The sequence below is a fragment of the Balaenoptera musculus genome, chromosome 21 (genome assembly GCF_009873245.2).
Source record: "Balaenoptera musculus isolate JJ_BM4_2016_0621 chromosome 21, mBalMus1.pri.v3, whole genome shotgun sequence".
Lineage (NCBI taxonomy): Eukaryota > Metazoa > Chordata > Mammalia > Artiodactyla > Balaenopteridae > Balaenoptera > Balaenoptera musculus.
In genome coordinates this window covers 5,776,242-5,794,550 of record NC_045805.1, presented here as the reverse complement: position 1 = coordinate 5,794,550, position 18,309 = coordinate 5,776,242, and the positions used below count along the sequence as shown (strand labels likewise).

General features: G+C 33.7%; 1 protein-coding gene across 6 annotated transcripts in view; it reads left to right on the top strand.

Moving 5' to 3' along the window:
* Window positions 1-18,309, top strand: part of WDR17 (WD repeat domain 17) — a 94,990-nt gene that overhangs the window by 26,598 nt on the left and 50,083 nt on the right. For all 6 annotated transcript variants that reach the window (XR_005018148.1, XM_036838485.1, XM_036838489.1 and 3 more), the window contains 3 exons: window positions 8,279-8,407; window positions 13,919-14,102; window positions 17,111-17,341. Coding sequence is in view for 5 of the 6 variants with exons in the window: in XM_036838485.1 (XP_036694380.1) it covers window positions 8,279-8,407; window positions 13,919-14,102; window positions 17,111-17,341 (544 nt within the window). In the remaining variant the exon portion in view is untranslated. The remainder of the gene's footprint in view (window positions 1-8,278; window positions 8,408-13,918; window positions 14,103-17,110; window positions 17,342-18,309) is intronic.

The window sequence follows — 18,309 nt, the reverse complement described above, 5'->3', positions numbered from 1 at the left end:
TCTGCATTATTCAGTGAGCTGCAGGGTTTAGTACTTTATCTTTAAAGTGTGTATGTTGTTTCTGGGCCAAAAAGATGATGTTTTCTGAAAGAGCAAATCTTTAGAATGGACATGGAAATTCTTAGGTGGTTCACATAAAATGAAACATATTCTTAACTAAAGATAAAAGGGTACATAATATTTACCTGAAATATAAAATTACCTGTCACGTACAGTTAAAATATATTTGATTTCCTATATATGTGACATATTTGTAGGATTTATATTTCAAATATAAACATGTATTTTGAAATGGACCTTTGGTTGAACGTTTTCTATTTTTAGTAATGCAGAATCACTAATTGTGTAACCGTTCATGCTGACCACAATGATATCAAAAGCTTCTGGACATTTCTTTTTATCTCCTCGGTAACTGTAGATATCGCTTAATAAAGGCTACATAATATTATATACATATATTTTATGATACTGTTGAGAAAAATAATATAGAAGTTTCAAATACTAGCAGTTTAAATATGTAATTCAGAATTACAGATGCAATAGTATTCATATGTTTAATGATGCATGATTTTTTAATACCTCATTCAAAATTCTAATTTTTTTAAGAAACTGCCATTTTGTTTTTTCCTGTTTATTATTTTAATGGCTGGTTTAGACAAGTTATTCAACTCTGAATTATGAAGGATTTAAGTTGTTGGACTATAAGACTTACAGAAGCTGCTTAGGAACGTACGAAGGCATACCAAATTGTATGACAATATTGAAATGTTTATATTATCTGAAGTTAGAAACTAAAAAGAAGTAAATCAGGATAAACTGATAAAATAAAAAGTATTGGCATGGATTTAGAAGTAATTTATTTGTTTTCAATAAATAAAGAGTTAGCAGAGGGACTTTTAGTTTCCAATTTGGCATGTAGGAGCTCAGAAGTCTTCACTCTGGCCTAAATCAAAACAAAAAAATGAAAACTGAAAAATCAACAACTTTTCTTAGATTCATAAGAGAAGTGAGGTCACAAGGCAAACCGCTGCCCCAGATTGGAGAGACAGACAGGCAGATACAGAGAATCACAATGCACCAGAGCACAAACCCACCAGCAGAAACCTCTGTGGAAACCAGAGCCAGAGTGGAAAACCTGAACTGTAATTGATGAATTGCTGGAGGCTCATGTATCAAGTCTGAGAGTTAAAAACTCGGGACGGTGGGGGGAGTAATAAGGAGGCCTCCAGGCTTTTCTGAGTTTTACCTCCAGGACCTTTACCAAGTTTTCACAGTAAATATCAGAGAAAGATCCCTTCATGCTTCTGGCAAAGGGAGAGGAAAAGGAATTGTTTTGAAATATGTCAGAGCACTCTTCTTCTTAACAAGGCTGCCTGTGAGGAGAAACTATTTTACCAGAGCCTGATCTGCAGAGATTATATCAGCACCTAACCTATATGGGGGAAGGGAAATACCCAGTCTCTGCTAACTAGCTATCCTGTCCCACCTAGGGGAGAAAGATCCCTGAGAAAACTGGTGAAATTCCCATTCCACAGGCACAGGCTCATGAGAAGACAGAGACTTAATCATAGGACTGCAGAATGCTTTCTCTTCTCCCACAACTTAACATTACATCACTAAAGGTCTGCTTACCAGTTCCTTTTAGCCAGTAACATCATGTTCTCCTTTCAACAAAAAATCACAAGGCACACTAAAAAGCAAAAAACACAGTTTAAAGAGATTAAACAAGCATCAGCACCAAAGTCAGATATGGCAGGGATGTTGGAATTTATCAGACCAATAATTTTTTTTAAAAGTATGATTAGTATGCTAAGGGCTTTAATGATAAAAGTAGACAGCATGGAAAAAACAGATGGATAATTTAAACAGAGAGATGGAAATTCTAAGAAAGAATCAACAAGAAATACAAGAGATCAGAAATACTGTAACAGAAATGAAGAATGCCTTTAATAGATTAATTGGTAGACTGGACGTGACTGAGAAAAGAATCTCTGAGCTTGAGAATATGACAATAGGAACTTCCAAAACTAAAAAGCAAAGAGAAAAAAATGAAAAAATAACAGAACAGAATGTCCAAGAACTGTGGGACAACTACATTTCCATACACATAATGGAAATACCAGAAGAAGAAAGAAAGGGACAAAAGCAATAATTGAAACAATAATGACTTAGAATTTCCTAAAATTAACATCAGACACCAAACCACAGATCCACGAAGTTTGGAGAACCCTAAGCAGGATAAATGCCAAAAAAAAAATACACCTAGGAAAATCATATCCAAACTTCAGAAAATCAAAGACAAAGAGAAATCTTAAAAGAAGCCAGAGCAAGGGTCAGAATTATATCCACTTCTCAGAAACCATGCAATCAAGAAGAGAGTGGAATGAAACGTTTAAAGTGTTGAGAGAACTAAAACACCAACCTAGAATTCTGTACGTTGTGAAACTATCCTTCAAAAGTGAAAGAGAAATAAAGACTTTCTTAGACAAACAAAAATTGGGGCATTTGTTGCCAGTAGACCTGCCTTGCAAGAAATGTTAAAAAAAAGTTCTTCAGAGAGAAGGAAAATTATATAGGTAGAAATTCAGATCTACATAAACAAAGGAAGAACAGTGGAGAATGACTAAGTGATGGTAAAATAAAACCTTTCATTTTCTTATTCTTAATTGACCTAACAAATAACAGTTTGTTCAAAATGAAAATAGCAACAGTGTCTTTGATTATGTAAGCTTATGTGTGTACACACACACACATACACATACATACATATATATGTGTCAGGTATGCTTATGTGTGAGTGAAATGAATGACATCAATGATACAAGAGATGAGAAAGAGGAATTAGGATTATTTTGTTTTTATAAGGTACTGAGAAGTGGAATAGTATTATTTGAAAGTAGACTTGGATTAGTTGTCAATGTATATTGCAAAATCTAGGACAAGAACTTAAAATGTTTTTAAATGAGGTATAATTGATATGCTAAGAAAGGAGAAAAAATTGAGTCATACAAAGTACTCAGTTGAAACCACAAAAGAAAGAGAAAGTGTGGGAGACAAAAGCAGGACCAAAGATCAAGGGCAACAAAATGAAACAGTAAATATATAGTAGATATTAATCCAACAATATCAATAATCACCTTGAATGTTGATGATCTACACGCACCAATTAAAAGACAGAGTTTGTCAAGGTGGATCGAAAAACAAGCCCCAACTATATGTTTTCTGCAAGAAATTCACATTAAATATAAAGGCACATATAGATTAAAAGTAAAGGGTTGGAGAAAATATACCATGCTAACACTAATCAAAAGAAGTAGGCATGTCTGTCTTAATTTCAGATGGAGCATACTTCAGAGCAAGGAAAGTTATCAGGGATAAAGAGGGACATTACATAATAATAAAGGGGTCAGTATTCCAAGAAGATATAACAATCCTTAATGTGTATTCACCTAATAACAGAGTATCATAATACATGAGGCAAAGCTGATAGAAGTGCAAGGAGAAATAGATGAACCCACTATTATAGCTGGAGACTTTAATATCCCTTTATAAGAGTTTAACAGATCTAGCAGACAGAAAGTTAGTAGGGACATAGCTGAACTCAAGAGCATCTTCAATCAACTGGATATAATTGACATCTATAGGCTACTTCATCCAACAACAGCAGATTGCACATTCATCTCAAGCTCACAAGGAACATTCACAGACTAGACCATATTCTGGACCAAAAAACACACCTTAACAAATTTAAAAGTGTAGAAATAATACAGTGCCTGCTCTGAGACAATGGAACTAAACTAGGTATCAGTAGCAGAAACATAGCTGGAAACCCCCCAAATACTTAGAGATTAAACAACACTTTTCTAAACAACACATGGATCAAAGAAGAACTCTCAAGAGAAATTAAAAATTATTTTGAACTAAATGAAATTGAAAATACAACTTAATGAAGTAAAAGCCCACAAAAGCAGGGCTTGGCGGGAAATTTATAGCATTTAGTTCATTTATTAGAAAAAAAGGAAGATCTAAAATCAGTCATCTAAGCTTCTGCCTTAAGACACTAGAAAAAGAGCAAATTGAATTCAAAGTAAGCAGAATAAAAGAAATAATAAAAATTAGAGCAGAAATCAATGAAATTGAAAATAGAAAATCAATAGAGAAAACAAAACTAAAAGCTGCTTCTTTGAAAAGATCAATAAAGTTTATAAGCCTTTAGCCAGGCTACTTAAGAAGAAAAAAGAGAAGAAATATATTACTAATATTAGTAGTGAAAGAAGAGGTATCACTACAGATCCTATGGACATTTAAAGGATAATAAAAGAATACTATCAATAATTCTATGCCCACAAATTTGATAACCTAGATGAGACAGACCTATTTTTTGAAGACAAAGTTTGCCGAAACTCACACAAGAATGAGTAGACAATCTGTGTAGACCTGTATCTAGACCTGAATAGACCTATGTATCAACAGATGCTGAAAATCATTTGACAAAATCCAATACTCCTTCATGATGAAAACTCTCAGCAACCTAAGAATAGAGGGTAACTTCCTCAGCTTGATAAAGAACATATTTATTCCTCATCTTGATAAAGAACAAAAACCCTATAACTAACATCATACTTAATGGTGAGAAACTTGAAGTTCTCCTGCTAAGATCAGGAACAAGGCAGGGATGTCTGCTCTCACCACTGCTTTTCAACACTGTACTGAAGTCCTAAGTAATGTAACTAGACAAGAAAAGGAAATAAAAGGTATACAGATTGGCATGGAAGAAATCAAACTGTCTTTGTTCACAGATGACTTTAGTGTCTGCGTAGAAAAAAACCTCCTGGTACCAATATAGTGATTTTAGCAAGATTTTAGAATACAAGATTAATATACAAAAGTCAATCACTTTCCTGTGTACCAGCAATGAACAAGTGAAATTTGAAATTTAAAACACATTACCATTTACAATAGGACCCCCAAAATGAAATACTGAGGTTTAAATCTAACAAAATATGTACAAGATCAATATGAGAAAAACAATGAAACTCAGACAACAGATATCAAAGAACTAAGTAAATGGAGAGATATTCCATGTTCAGGGATAGAAAGAATCAATAGTGTCAAGATGTCAGTTATTGCTAACTTGATCTGTAGATGTGATAAAATCCCAACCAGAATCTCAGGAAGTTATTTGTTGGATATTGACAAACTGATTCTAAAGTTTATATGGAAAGGCAAAAGACCCAAAACAGCTAACACAGTGTTGAACGAGAGCAACAAAGTCAGTGGACTGACACTGCCCAACTTCAAGGCTTACTATAAAGCTACAGTAATAAGACAGTGTAGTATGGATAAAAGAATAGACAAATAGATCAGTGTAACAGAATAGAGAGCCCATAAATACACCCACATAAATATAATCAATGTATCTTCCACAAAGGATCAAAGGCAATACAATGGAGAAAAGATAGTCTTTTCAACAAATGGTGCTAGAACAACTGGACATCCACATGCAAAAAAATTAATCTAGACTAGACCTTACATCTTTCATAAATGGATTTTAGACCCTAAAGGTAAAACACAAAACTATTAAACTCCTAGAAGATAACATAAGAGAAACCTAGATGACCTTGGGTATGGCCATGAATTTTTAGATTCAACACCAAAGGCATGATCCATGAAATAAATAATTGAACGCTAAACTTTATTAAATTAAAAAATTCTCCTCTGTGAAAGACAGTGTCAAGAGAAAAAGAAGACAAGCCACAGACTCAGAGAAAATATTTGCCAAAGACCGTCTAATAACTGTTACACAGAATGTGTGGAGAACTCTTAAAATTCAACAAGACGAACACCCCAATTAAAAAAAAACCAAGAACCTACTGTATAGCACAGGGAACTATAGTCAATATCCTGTAATAGCCTAAAATGGAAAAGAATCTGAAAAACAATATATATATATATGAATCACTTTTCTGTACATCTGAAACTAACACAACATTGTAAATCATCTATACTTCAATAAAAATCAAAGGGAAAAAGACTTGAAAAGACACCTCACTGAAGAAGATGACATGTAAGCTATGGGAAGATGTCCAACATCAAAAGTTATTAGGGAATTGCAAATTAAAACAACAGTGAGCTACTACTACGTGCCTATTAGAATGGCCCATCTAAAACACTGACAACACCAAAGGATGGTGAGGAGGTATGGCAGCAGGAACTCTCATTCATTGCTGGTGGGAATGCAAAATGGGGCAGACACTTCGGAAGAGAGTTTGATAGTTTGTTACAAAGTAAGCATACCCTTACCAGATTCCAGCCATCTCTTCCTTTTCCACTCCTTCTTATTTACCTGAGTGAATTGAAAAGTTATGTCCAGACAAAAACCTGCATACAGATGTTTATAGTGGCTTTATTCATAATTGCCCAAACTTGCAAACAACCACATGTCCTTCAATAGGTGAATGGGTAAATAAACCACGGTACATCAAAACAATGGACTGTTATTCAGTGCTAAGAAGAAATGAGCTATCAAGCCATGAAAATACATTGAATACGTATTACTAAGTGTAAGAAACCGATCTGGAAAAAACACCATACTGTATGATTTCCAGCTATACTCTGGAAAAGGCAAAACTATGGAGACAGTAAAAAGATCAATGGTTACCTGCAGTAGGAGGGACAGAGGGATGACCAGGTGTAGCACAGAGGATTTTCAGGGCAGTGAAACTACTTTGTATGATACTACAATGGTGATGGATGTCGTTATGCGTTTGTCAAAACCCGCAGAACGCACAACACCAAGAGTGAACCCTAATGTAAACTATGGACTTTGGATAGTAATGGTGTGTCAGGGTAGGTTCATCATTATAACGAATGTACCATCTGGTAGGGATGTTGATAGTGGCGGAGCTTGTGCGTGTTGGGAAACTGGAGGGCGAATGAAAATCTCTGTAATTTCTACTCAGTTTTGCTGTAAACCTAAAACTGCTCTAAAAATAAAGTTTATTAATTTTTTAAAAAGTAAAAAGAGAAGAAAGTGAAAATTAAATGACTCCATTTTGTCTGTGTATTTAAATATCTTTCCCTTATGTTTCTTTTCCAAATATAAACTCAAAATTTGTTTACACACAAACATTAATAGTAATCGTACATACCAAGGATAAACTATAACAGCCTATTTAATTCACATGTGGTTGAAATAATGTATATTTTCAGTGAAAAGTAATATTGTCATAACATTACTAATTGAAAAAAAGTGTATTTTTAAAATTTATCCAGAATGCTAGGTGTCATTGGAGGAGGAAGAAAGCAGATATTTGTAGCAGTTTCTTATACTTGTAAGCACTGAAAGGTTGGTAGCACCGCTTTTTTATCATGCCAGTTTTCACTGCAAATTATTTACTGTTTTGGGGAAATATATCACTAGTTCCACCCAGATAAAGGAATTTAATGGGATGAAGATAGAAATTGGAGAAGAAAGAGAAGAGGAAAAAAAAGGAGATCTTTTCAGGAAGTGGAAATATGAACTAGAAAAGATATAAAGAAGAAAGTAGCTTTATAAATAAATGAGAGATAATGTAACTGACTCTGGGCTCGTTTACTCTAAAATCCTCTGCCCTGCCACATAAACGATTTATATTCTGTAATTTCCAGCTTCCTTCCCTCCTCTCTTCACAATGAACGCTACTGTTAACCCAGCTTGTATTCCTGCCTTGTGTACCTCAAATAGTTTTTGTGAGGACGTAGAGTCAATGTGAAGACTGTGAAGTTCTGAGACAGTGGTCACAATCCTCCCAATATTGTATTGGCTCACAGTGTTTTACACTTGAATTTGCTGCCTTGAAGGAATTGCCAGTGTATAAAAATTGGTACGTTTACATAAAAATCTGGATATTTCCATTTCTTTGGGAAGTTCCAGAAATCTGGCAACATGGGATGACCTTCTCCAGTGGTACTAGACCCTCTAGGTAGGATGTGCACTTTCTATTTCACTCTGGTCCCTGTCACTCCTGGTAGGATTACCAACCCTTGGTCAAATGTCAGTTGTCATTTGTTTTATAATCTCTTGCTTCCTTAATTGAAATGACCTGCCTTGATGTCTGTTGACATTTGGAGATTTCAGTTCCTGTCCTTTGAAAGTATACACTGAGGTTAATAGTGCTAGTAGAAAATGTTTTCAGGGCATAAAGATAAGGATTGAGGAAAACAGATGTAAAACAAAGAAGAGGAAGTTTATTGAATAATGGAATTGACTGATATGCCTCTGAATTTGTTTTTCAAGGCAAACATGTCCCAGGTAAGACAAGTGGGACTGCTGGCTGCTGGATGTCAGCCATGGAACAAAGATGTGTGCGTTGCCAATGGAGACAGGTTTGCGTACTGTGCTACCCTGGCCATCTATATTTATCAGGTAAAAGAATGCTGATTCTTTCCAAGTTTTCCTTTTATCAGGTAAAATTACTATTTAATTAATATTGAAAAGCTTAATGCTGTAACTTTATTGGTATTTTATTGTATATTTTGTTACTGTTTATACTATGTTAGTTTTACAAGTCAAGCTTTTAGAAAATGCTCATATCATAATATTAAATTATTAGCAAATTCTTAATTGATTTAGTAATCCTATTTTGATGCTATTCATCAAAAAGAATTTCTTCAGGAATTAAAGGTCCTGTTTTATGAACGGTGAACAAGTAGTTCTTAATTCTTTTAAACTATATTCCCATATAAATAAATGGAATTCATTTGTCCATTTATTTCAAACCTTGCTCAGTAACATGTGATACGAGAAAATTGTCTTATCAGTTGAAGAAGTGAGTAGTCCCTTAGAGAGCATTCTATTAAAAATAGTGCAGTTGTAACATATTTTGAGATAGTCTTGGGATAAACACCTTTATCACTACCTTTTTTCATGTGCTGGCTCCATCCAGACATCTCTTATCAGTTCCCCATCTACGCAGCCAACGGCCTTCTGAATTTTTTCATACAGAGGTGCCATAAGCATCATAAATCCAAGTCCAGTTTTTCTTCTTAAACCTGGAGCCAGTATTCCAGTGTCACCCGCTAACCATTAGTCTAAACCACAGATGTGAGAGTTATCACTGACTCCCTCTTCTACTCACGTCCTACACCCTAGGTAACCAGGACTGGTTCTGGTATTTTCTACCTTTTACTCCCTTCTTCATATCCTTCTCACCTAAACTATTACAATAGTTTCTTAATATTCTCTTTGCCTCTATCTTGACTCCCTCTAATTGATCCTTCAGTGTAATCAATCATCTATAATGCAAATCTAAAATTTTCAATCTTCAGTTGCTCATTCCTTAATATTAACATCCAACGCCATCGTATGACATCCTTTCATGATCTTCCTGTCTCCGTCTCCCTGTCACCTTGTGCTCCAGACACACCGAGATCATTGCCTTTTCCAAAACAACTCAGACTCTTTTGTATCTTGCCTGTGCTTGCACGAATTTTTCAGTTTGCCCACATTGCTTGTCCAGAGACGTTTTCTCATCTTTCAAATGTCAGCTCAAATGTATAAGCTCTTTTCTACATTCTGCTTTTTCCTCTTTCTTAGTGAAGGACCTTATGGAATGGATTGCATCTCTACATGCTTCCATTGACCAGAATGAGTCTTTCTCATCTTTGAATTCTCAAGTTACTGCACACTCTCTGGCACTTAGTAACCACTTATTAAATGTTTCTTGAATTTTTTTAATCTTGAAATAACCAACTCATTTCAGTTAAGAGTAAAAAAAAAAATTATTGCTTTATTCTGGAGTAAAAATTCCTTTTAATTGCTAATAGTGTTGTAGTTTATTGAAAATTTAAGAAATAATAGCATTAATCTATAAACCAATTAATTTTCCACAATGCTAAGATTTTATGTAGTCCATTTCTCAAGATTGAGGAAATATCTAGCAATCAAAATGCAATTTCAATATAACTCACATTTTGTTTTCACTCCCCGTTCCCCAGAAGACAGGAGCAAGCCTTCTAAATGCCCCTTTTGTTTTGCCATCTACCTCTTTACCACCCTATGTGTGTTGCTGAGCTTCCTTTAAGAAATTTCTCCCTTAATCTTTGGTCCGTATTGTCTTGTCTTTTATTTCCTCCTAAAGAAGAATTTATCAGGCAGGGAAAACTATTCCTCTAAGGAGTCAGGAAGGTAAGAAAGTGGATGAAGGCAAAACTTCATTTTTTTTATGTTTGCATATATCTTGTTTAATGATGACATTTTATGACTTGAATATTTAGGAAGATTAAGCTAAAAGTATTCATCTAAAAAACCTATGAAGGAAGTTTGCGTGTCATTAAAGACTAAAACAAACTAAAAATTACCCTGATTTAGAAGTTAATACAAATAAACTTAGGTGACAGTTGATTACAGAGTTCACTGAAAAGATGTGTTTCAAAATATGCATTGAAAATTACATGATTAAATAGTGACATTGACACTAATTAAACTTATATTAATAAGTATTATTTTAAACGTGAACATCTAAATTAAAGTGCTTTGAAAATTTTGCTGTATAAAATATTATGATTCTTTTTAGAGGGAATATTTATTAAATAACACTGAGTGTCAATGCACAAAATCTGAGTCCATCACACTCTGTATGATGACACTGATGTAATTTCAGATTTTTCTGAACTATTATATGACACGTGTACATGCCACTAGCATTTTTCTTTAACCATTGAATCGTAATGCACTAATATATTAACTATTCTAAAAATAGAGTAATTTATGATCCAACTCATTGTAACAGTACAGTCTTATAATACTGAATTGAAAATATAATAAGAATGTATTACTGAATTAATCCCTACAAATAGTTCAGTATTCTATATTGTGCTTAAGATCCTATATTGATAATTTGTAAAGTCAGAGAAGATCACTTATATGCAGACTGGCTTCTTCATACATTCCTTGTATTCATAGACTCTTTCACTGAATGTCTAACTTATATAGCAGTTGTTTTCTATTAGATTCATTAGACACATTCACAATATCTACCATAGGTAACCTAAATCCCTGAATACTTTAAAACTTACAAACCTATTCATCCCTAAATGTACAGAAAATGCATTTATATCTTTAAACAGCCCAACTTAAAGTCACTATAGTTGTAACACTAATCAGATGAAAGCTCCATTGGTACTGAGTCATCTTTAATAATATTTTCTTCCAAAGTTGTTCAGGAATAGATGAAGTTCAAGTAGTAAAAAATATAGAAGTTATAAAGGTCAAAGCCTTAGGAAATAATTAGATCATTAGTCAAATTTTTATATATGAGATATTTGCTACAGCATTATTTGCGATAGCAAAAGTTAAAAGTCATTTAAATGTTAAACCATAGCACAACAGCTCGTTCTTTCAACAATATTAACAGAATCTCTTCTATTGGCCAAGCATTACTAGGCACTAGGAATGCAACTGGAACAAACCAGGCAAATTCTTCTCATGGAATTCACATTCTTAGGAAGGACGGGGGCAGGGAGAAATAATACATAAATGAGTAAACAAATGAATAAATAAAAGTTTTAGGAAGAAATGTGTTCTATAAAAATGTAAAACAGATAATAAGATAGTCATTGACACCGAAAGCAAAGGCAACAAAAGCAAAAATAAACAAGAAGGAGTACATCAGACTAAAAAGTTTCTGCACAGCAAAGGAAACCATCAACAAAATGAGAAGGCATCCTACTGAATGGGAGAAAATATTTGCAAATCATATATACGATAAGGGATTAATATCCAAAATGTATGAAGAACTCATACAACTCAATAGAAAAAAAACAAATGTTCAGAGGACCTGAATAGACAGTTTTCCAAAGAAGGCATACAGATGGCCAACAGGTACATGAAAAGGTACTCAATCAACTTCACTCATCATTAGGGGAAAGCAAATCAAAACCACAGTGAGATATCACCTCACATCTGTTAGAATGGCTGTTATTTAAAAGACAAGCAATAACAAGGGTTGGTGAGGATGTGGAGAAAAAGGAACCCTTGTGCGCTGTTGGTGGGAATGTAGATTGGTGCAGCTACTGTGGAAAACAGTATGAAAATTTCCCCCCAAATTAAAAATAGAACTACCATATGATGCAGCAATTCCGCTTCTGGGTACTTATCCAAAGGAAATCAAAACAATAACTTGAAAAGATACATGCACCTCCACGTTCATGACAGCATTATTTACAATAGCCAAGACATGTAAGCAACCTCAATGTTCATCAATGATGAATGGATAAAGAAGATGTGGTATGCGTGTACACACACACACACACACACACACACACACACACACACACACACACACAGGGATATTATTCAGCCATAAAGAAAGAAGGAAGTTTTGCCATTTATGACAACATGGAGGGACCTTGAGGGAATTATACTAACTGAAATAAGTCAGATAGAGAAAAACAAATACCAAATGATCTCACTTATGTGGAATCTGAAACACAAAACAAAACACCAAGCTCACAGATACAGAGAACAGATTGGTGGCTGCCAGAGGTGGGGAGTGAGGGAGGGCAGAATTGGTGAAGGTGGTCAAAATGTACAAACTTCCAGCTATAAAACAAATATATCATAGGGATGTAAGGTACAGAATGGTGAGTATAATTAACAACACTGTATTGTATATTTTAAAGTTGCTAAGAAAGTTGATTTTAAAAGTATCACAAAAAAATTTGTAACCATGTGTGGTAATGGGTGTTAACTAGACTTATTGTGGTGATTATTTTGCAATATGTATAAATATTGAATTTTATGTTGTACACATGAAACTAATAGAATGTTACATGCCAATTATACCTCAGTTTTAAAAAAAGATAGTCAAAGTCATGAGACAGGTTCTGGGGAGGGATATGAATTTATTTAGCTACCGTGGTCAGAAAACACCTCTCTAAAGTGGAGTTTTTGAACTGAGACCCAAACAGGAGAATGAAAAACCATGAGCAAATCAGTGAGGAGAGCATTCGAGGCCAAGGGAACAGCAAACATAAGCCCTAAAGCAGAAATGATTTTGAACAAGAATGTCGGAGTGAACAGGGAAGAGCCTGAAACCAAACGAGACTGGCCCGAAAGTAGAGGTTCATGATGCTGGGCGTTGAAGGCTGTGTTAGCAGTTAGGATTTTACTGCAAGTATACGGTTAAAGAAAGCTTGGTGTAGTTAATAGTTAATATGATAATGATTTGAAAAACTCTTATATAACACTGTGAAAGGTTTGTTATGTGTTAAAGGGAAAAGCCAGGTTCAACAAAATGACATATACAGTATATACATCCCAAACATGTTAAAAATGATAGAAGGATGAATTGATCAACTAATTAATGGCACATTTACAAAGGAAATAGGAAAACTAGGCTATTCCTTTTGTCCACTTAGGTATAAAAACACAACATAATGCCCCTTCCAAAAAGCAATAACATAAAACAGGTCCAAATGATACCATTACTCTGCAAACTTTGGACATCTTAATAATGTAGTAATGAGCAACTGGCTTATTTAACCTACATTTTTTTGACTCAAATATAAGTTAAAAATTTGCGGAAAAAATATTTTAAGAACAAGGTGTTTTTCCCTCATAAATAGAGAGAGCTATGGAAAATAAATCTCTGAATTATTATGCATATTCAAATGTACAACATTTATTGTTACTTCTTTTTAAAATTGGTATGTTTAATTTCAATTCTCTCTTATTTTTTTTAAAAATGATTTCTTTCAGCTAATTGAATACATTTGAATTCACTTGAAAGTAGACCAAGGCTTGAATTATGTTCATATCTTGTTATTAGGTGTACTAATTTTCATGTATGTAGCTTTTAAAAAATAATGTGATTATTAATGGAAAGTGTATTACATAGAAAGAAGCACTGACATGTTTTATTTATATATTTTTTAGTTGGATCACCGTTATAATGAATTCAAACTTCACGCAATTATGTCTGAACATAAAAAAACAATCACAGCTATCTCTTGGTGTCCACATAACCCTGATCTGTTTGCAAGTGGCAGTACCGATAATTTAGTGATCATTTGGAATGTTGCAGAACAAAAAGTCATTGCTAAACTCGACAATACAAAAGGTATACCTATAACTGGGATTTATTTTATTGAATGAAACATTTTTATTTCAATAAGCAAACTCTTATATTTCAATTAGCTCAAGTTTTAAAGTAGTGTTTTTCAAGCTTTCTAATGGTAATCTATATAAGAAACACATTTCACATCATGACTCATTATTGTGTATGTGCATGTGTACAAAACTGAAACAAAATTTCATGAAATTATCAGACTTAGTACACTGATCAATTAAAAAACATAGTCAACACCAAATAACTTTATTAATGTTTAAATATATTAAAAACTCCAAAATAAATATAAAAATAATAATTAGATACAATTTTCTCAATGAGACAATTGGCCTTGCTTGAAACATACAAAGACAATATTATGCGTGTAGCCACTGCTCTGCTGAGTTGACTTCTTTCCCATATTTTTAGGTCAAAGTAGAAAGTTCTAGTTTATGCAAATAGATCTTTGTGAATGGCATAATATCATTACTTTCTTTCTACCTAGCATCTTACCCCATAATGATGATGAAGTTAAATAATCATTTTTCTGTGTTAAATGTCATAATAATTCAGTTCTCTTTTTGAGCACTGAGTGTAGCTCAATTACCGATTATGGTTTTGAAAGCTACTGCTGGATATACTTTCCATATTCAGCCTTTTCTCTAAAAAATACTGGTTGTAACTTTAAGATAGTAAACTGAGATGTGACAGTGTCACAAACTTTACTTTTTACAGAGTTTCTTTATAATATTCTTTTCAGTGTGTAACAACAATATTGAGAAGTCATAGGCAATTGTATTTAAATCTTGCTTCCAATCTAACAATAATGATGCCTTTTGGAAGCTTTGGATATGTTCGACATAGATTGAGTACGGCTTTTCCCTTGTCTTTTCAAATTTAGGTCGTTAGGAATGCTGAAAACACCAGAAAAATACACCAATTTTGTTGTGTAACTTTCATCCTAAAAAATATTTACCAGATATTTTCAGCTAGGAAAATGAGCATCTCCTTCCCAAGTTCATATACGCTGCTTATTATTTTCACTTGCAGCGACCATTGAATTTCAGTATTAGACAGTGAGCAGTTTGCTTCAATCTCTGAGCAAAATCTTTTTAAAAGTCAACTATTCAGTGAGCTTCCATTAATGTAACAGTTTTCCTTAAGGTTTTCAAAGCTGGCACTGTCAACTTAAAAAAAAAATATATTAGAACTTCCACATCCGGCTGTTGAACTTGAACATGCCTCTGTACTCTTTTTACTTCATCGTTCTTTTTTCTTAATATTAAAAAAATCACTTAAAAGAAAATGAGTATTACTTTGTTTAAATGTAAAAGGTTAAAAAATTGTCACCAACCTGAAAAATGTCACACTTAATAATACACTTTCAGAAAAAACAAAACAAAACTGTTAACAGTGGAGAATAATACTACCTGCCTATCTCAGAATATTGTTGGGAGAATTAAATGAGTGGATATTGTAGAGCTCTGAGAAGTGCTTGCGTGTGACAAGCCAGTGTAGCAGTGTTTTCTATTATAACTACATGACGTCGTTTCTGGTCCTTTCTCTTCCTTGCTGTGCTTCTCAAAACACACATTCCGAGAGCCATCATTCCAGTGGCTTCCTTCAAGTGGGCTGTGGTGGTTTGACCCATACAGCATGTCTTATCCCTTATTGGGGAAATTCTACTTCTGTTAATGTATCCGAAAACCAAACAGCTTTTTCATTGGCCTTATTTATGTACTCATTCATTCATTCAGTGAGTATTTATGGAGTTCCCATTGTATGTCAGGCCCTGAAACAGTTTCTTTTTTCTCTCTGTTATTTTTTTTTTAACATCTTTATTGGAGTGTAATTGCTTTACAGTGGTGTGTTGGTTTCTGCTTTATAACCAAGTGAATCAGCTTTAGCTTCTGCCTCTTGTCACGTTGTAAGCTGCTGACACAAATTGAATTTACGGTCAGTGAACAACTTTCAACTCTGTGTCTTTGTTCATAGCATTTCCTCTTCCTGGGAAATACTTCTTGACCCAGGTATTGAAACTCTGCTGTTCCTTCAAGGTGTAATTCAAATCCAGTTTCTTTCCAGGGCAGTAGCCCAAACAGTCACAAACCTTTCTACACATAAAAATCATTTGGAGAACCTTGTTAAAAATAGATTCCTGGGCCCTAATTCCACACGATCTGATATGCATATTCAGTTTGATGATTCCGATTCTATGTCGGGAGATTCACAACCTGTCTCCTGAGTCATAAATTTACCATAACATTTATTTCATCTATTATTTATTTGATCACAATAACAGGAGATTAACAGTTAACTTTCGTATTTTGTCTTTTAGTTTAAAAAGGATTTTTACATACATCATTATTTTTTCTTGCCCTAACTTTCATGTGAAACAGGTGGTCAGCTATTTTTAGTCATGTCTATTTTATATGAGGAAACAGGTTTACAGAGGTAAAGTGGCTTGTTTAGATCATCCGAGGCAAAACTAAGACTTACATCTAACTCCTGATAAGAAGTAGTTTGTAGTGTTAATTTTGTTGTTATTAAATCCTTATAGTAGCATGAGACTTTTCATAAATGTAATCCTTATCTCCCCAATTTATACTTAAGATCCTTTAAAGCAGGAATTGTATCCTATATTAACTTGTATACCTAGAATGCCTAAAGCAGGTCTTATACACAAAAACTCAGTAAGAATTTATTGCTTTAATATATAGTTTTCTGAAGGAAAGAAAGAACTCTCTAAATTTCTTTGAGTATGTGAAGCATATGATCATATTAGTAGTTTTAAACCAGAAACTAGGTACTTTTTCATCATAGAAGTACCCTCCATATGTTCCCTGTAGTATTTAGGGTTAGTTTATAAATCAAATTTCCAAGTAAGAAGGTAATATTTTTTAATAATGAACACAGTCTTGTATTTTAGTTGTTCTAGAAAGGTAGGATGCAAGTAACATTTAACGGTACGATCTTATGCCACGTTTCTCTACTGCGTGTCTGTATTTAATTTATTCCAGGGACGCCTGCCTCTCTCAGCTGGTGCTGGAATGGAGATGACACAGTGGCGTTTGCTTCCCAGAGAGGCCCACTGTTCATCTGGACCATCTCAGGACCAGACAGTGGCGTGACTGTGCACAAAGAAGCCCATAGCTTCCTGTCTGATATCTGTATATTCAGATGGCATACCCAAAAAAAGGGGAAAGTTGTCTTTGGTCATATTGATGGAAGTCTATCAATTTTTCAACCAGGTAAGAATTTTACTAGTCAGGTCTCTTAAATTTTATTTTTCTTAGCATATATAATTTCTTATTTACACAGCATAGCAAGTTAACAGTGTTTTAATTTTTAAATAATAGTTGTGCAAATATTATCCGGCGCTATGCCAATTCCAAATAACCATTGGAAGTAAATCTTATTTGTAAGGCATCGTAGTACATTTAACTCAGCTGTGCAGATTTTACTTTGAGTTAACCCCTGTCAGGCATTTGTCCTGCATTTTTACTTTTTAAAGTCAGTTCTTTCATTCTGCACATTTACTAAGAAAATGGCCTGAATGACAAAGGACCTACAGCTGGATTATATAATAACTTACTAATACTACTCAAAAATATTTTCCCACCTGCTTGTAAAATACCATTTAGTTGTCACAGCTCCTTAGCAAAGAGTTTGAACTTGGGATAAAAAGGAACAATAACTCCTTGTAGCCCTATTAGTTAATTAACATGGCTCAATGGAAAGGTCTGAGAAATTAGTTTATGTTTATTTTTTAAATTTAAACAATAACAAAATATATAATAAAATATTGAAAAATTAGATGAACAGTTCTCCACTTATAAGTAAGCACTGCTGACATTTGAAAAACATGCTTTTAGCCATCTGATATCTCTGTTGATGGATGTGACTCCTGGTTCACTAGGTAGATGGATGAAAGTGCTGTTTCAGGATTAGAATAACTACTTTCACAAGACATATTACATTCAATTTATCTGAAATTAATAGAAGAAAGAAGAAATTGAAATTGAACAGAAGAAACAGTGAACATCCAAATAAATCTTTTCTTTCCTTAGGGAATGATCTTTCTAATGTTAAAAAAAAAAAAAGGCTATATAAATTATTGATAAAGTCGGGCCATTTTATTTTTTTTAAATTTTTTTTAACATTTTTATTGGAGTATAATTGCTTTACAAGGGTGTGTTAGTTTCTGCTTTATAACAAA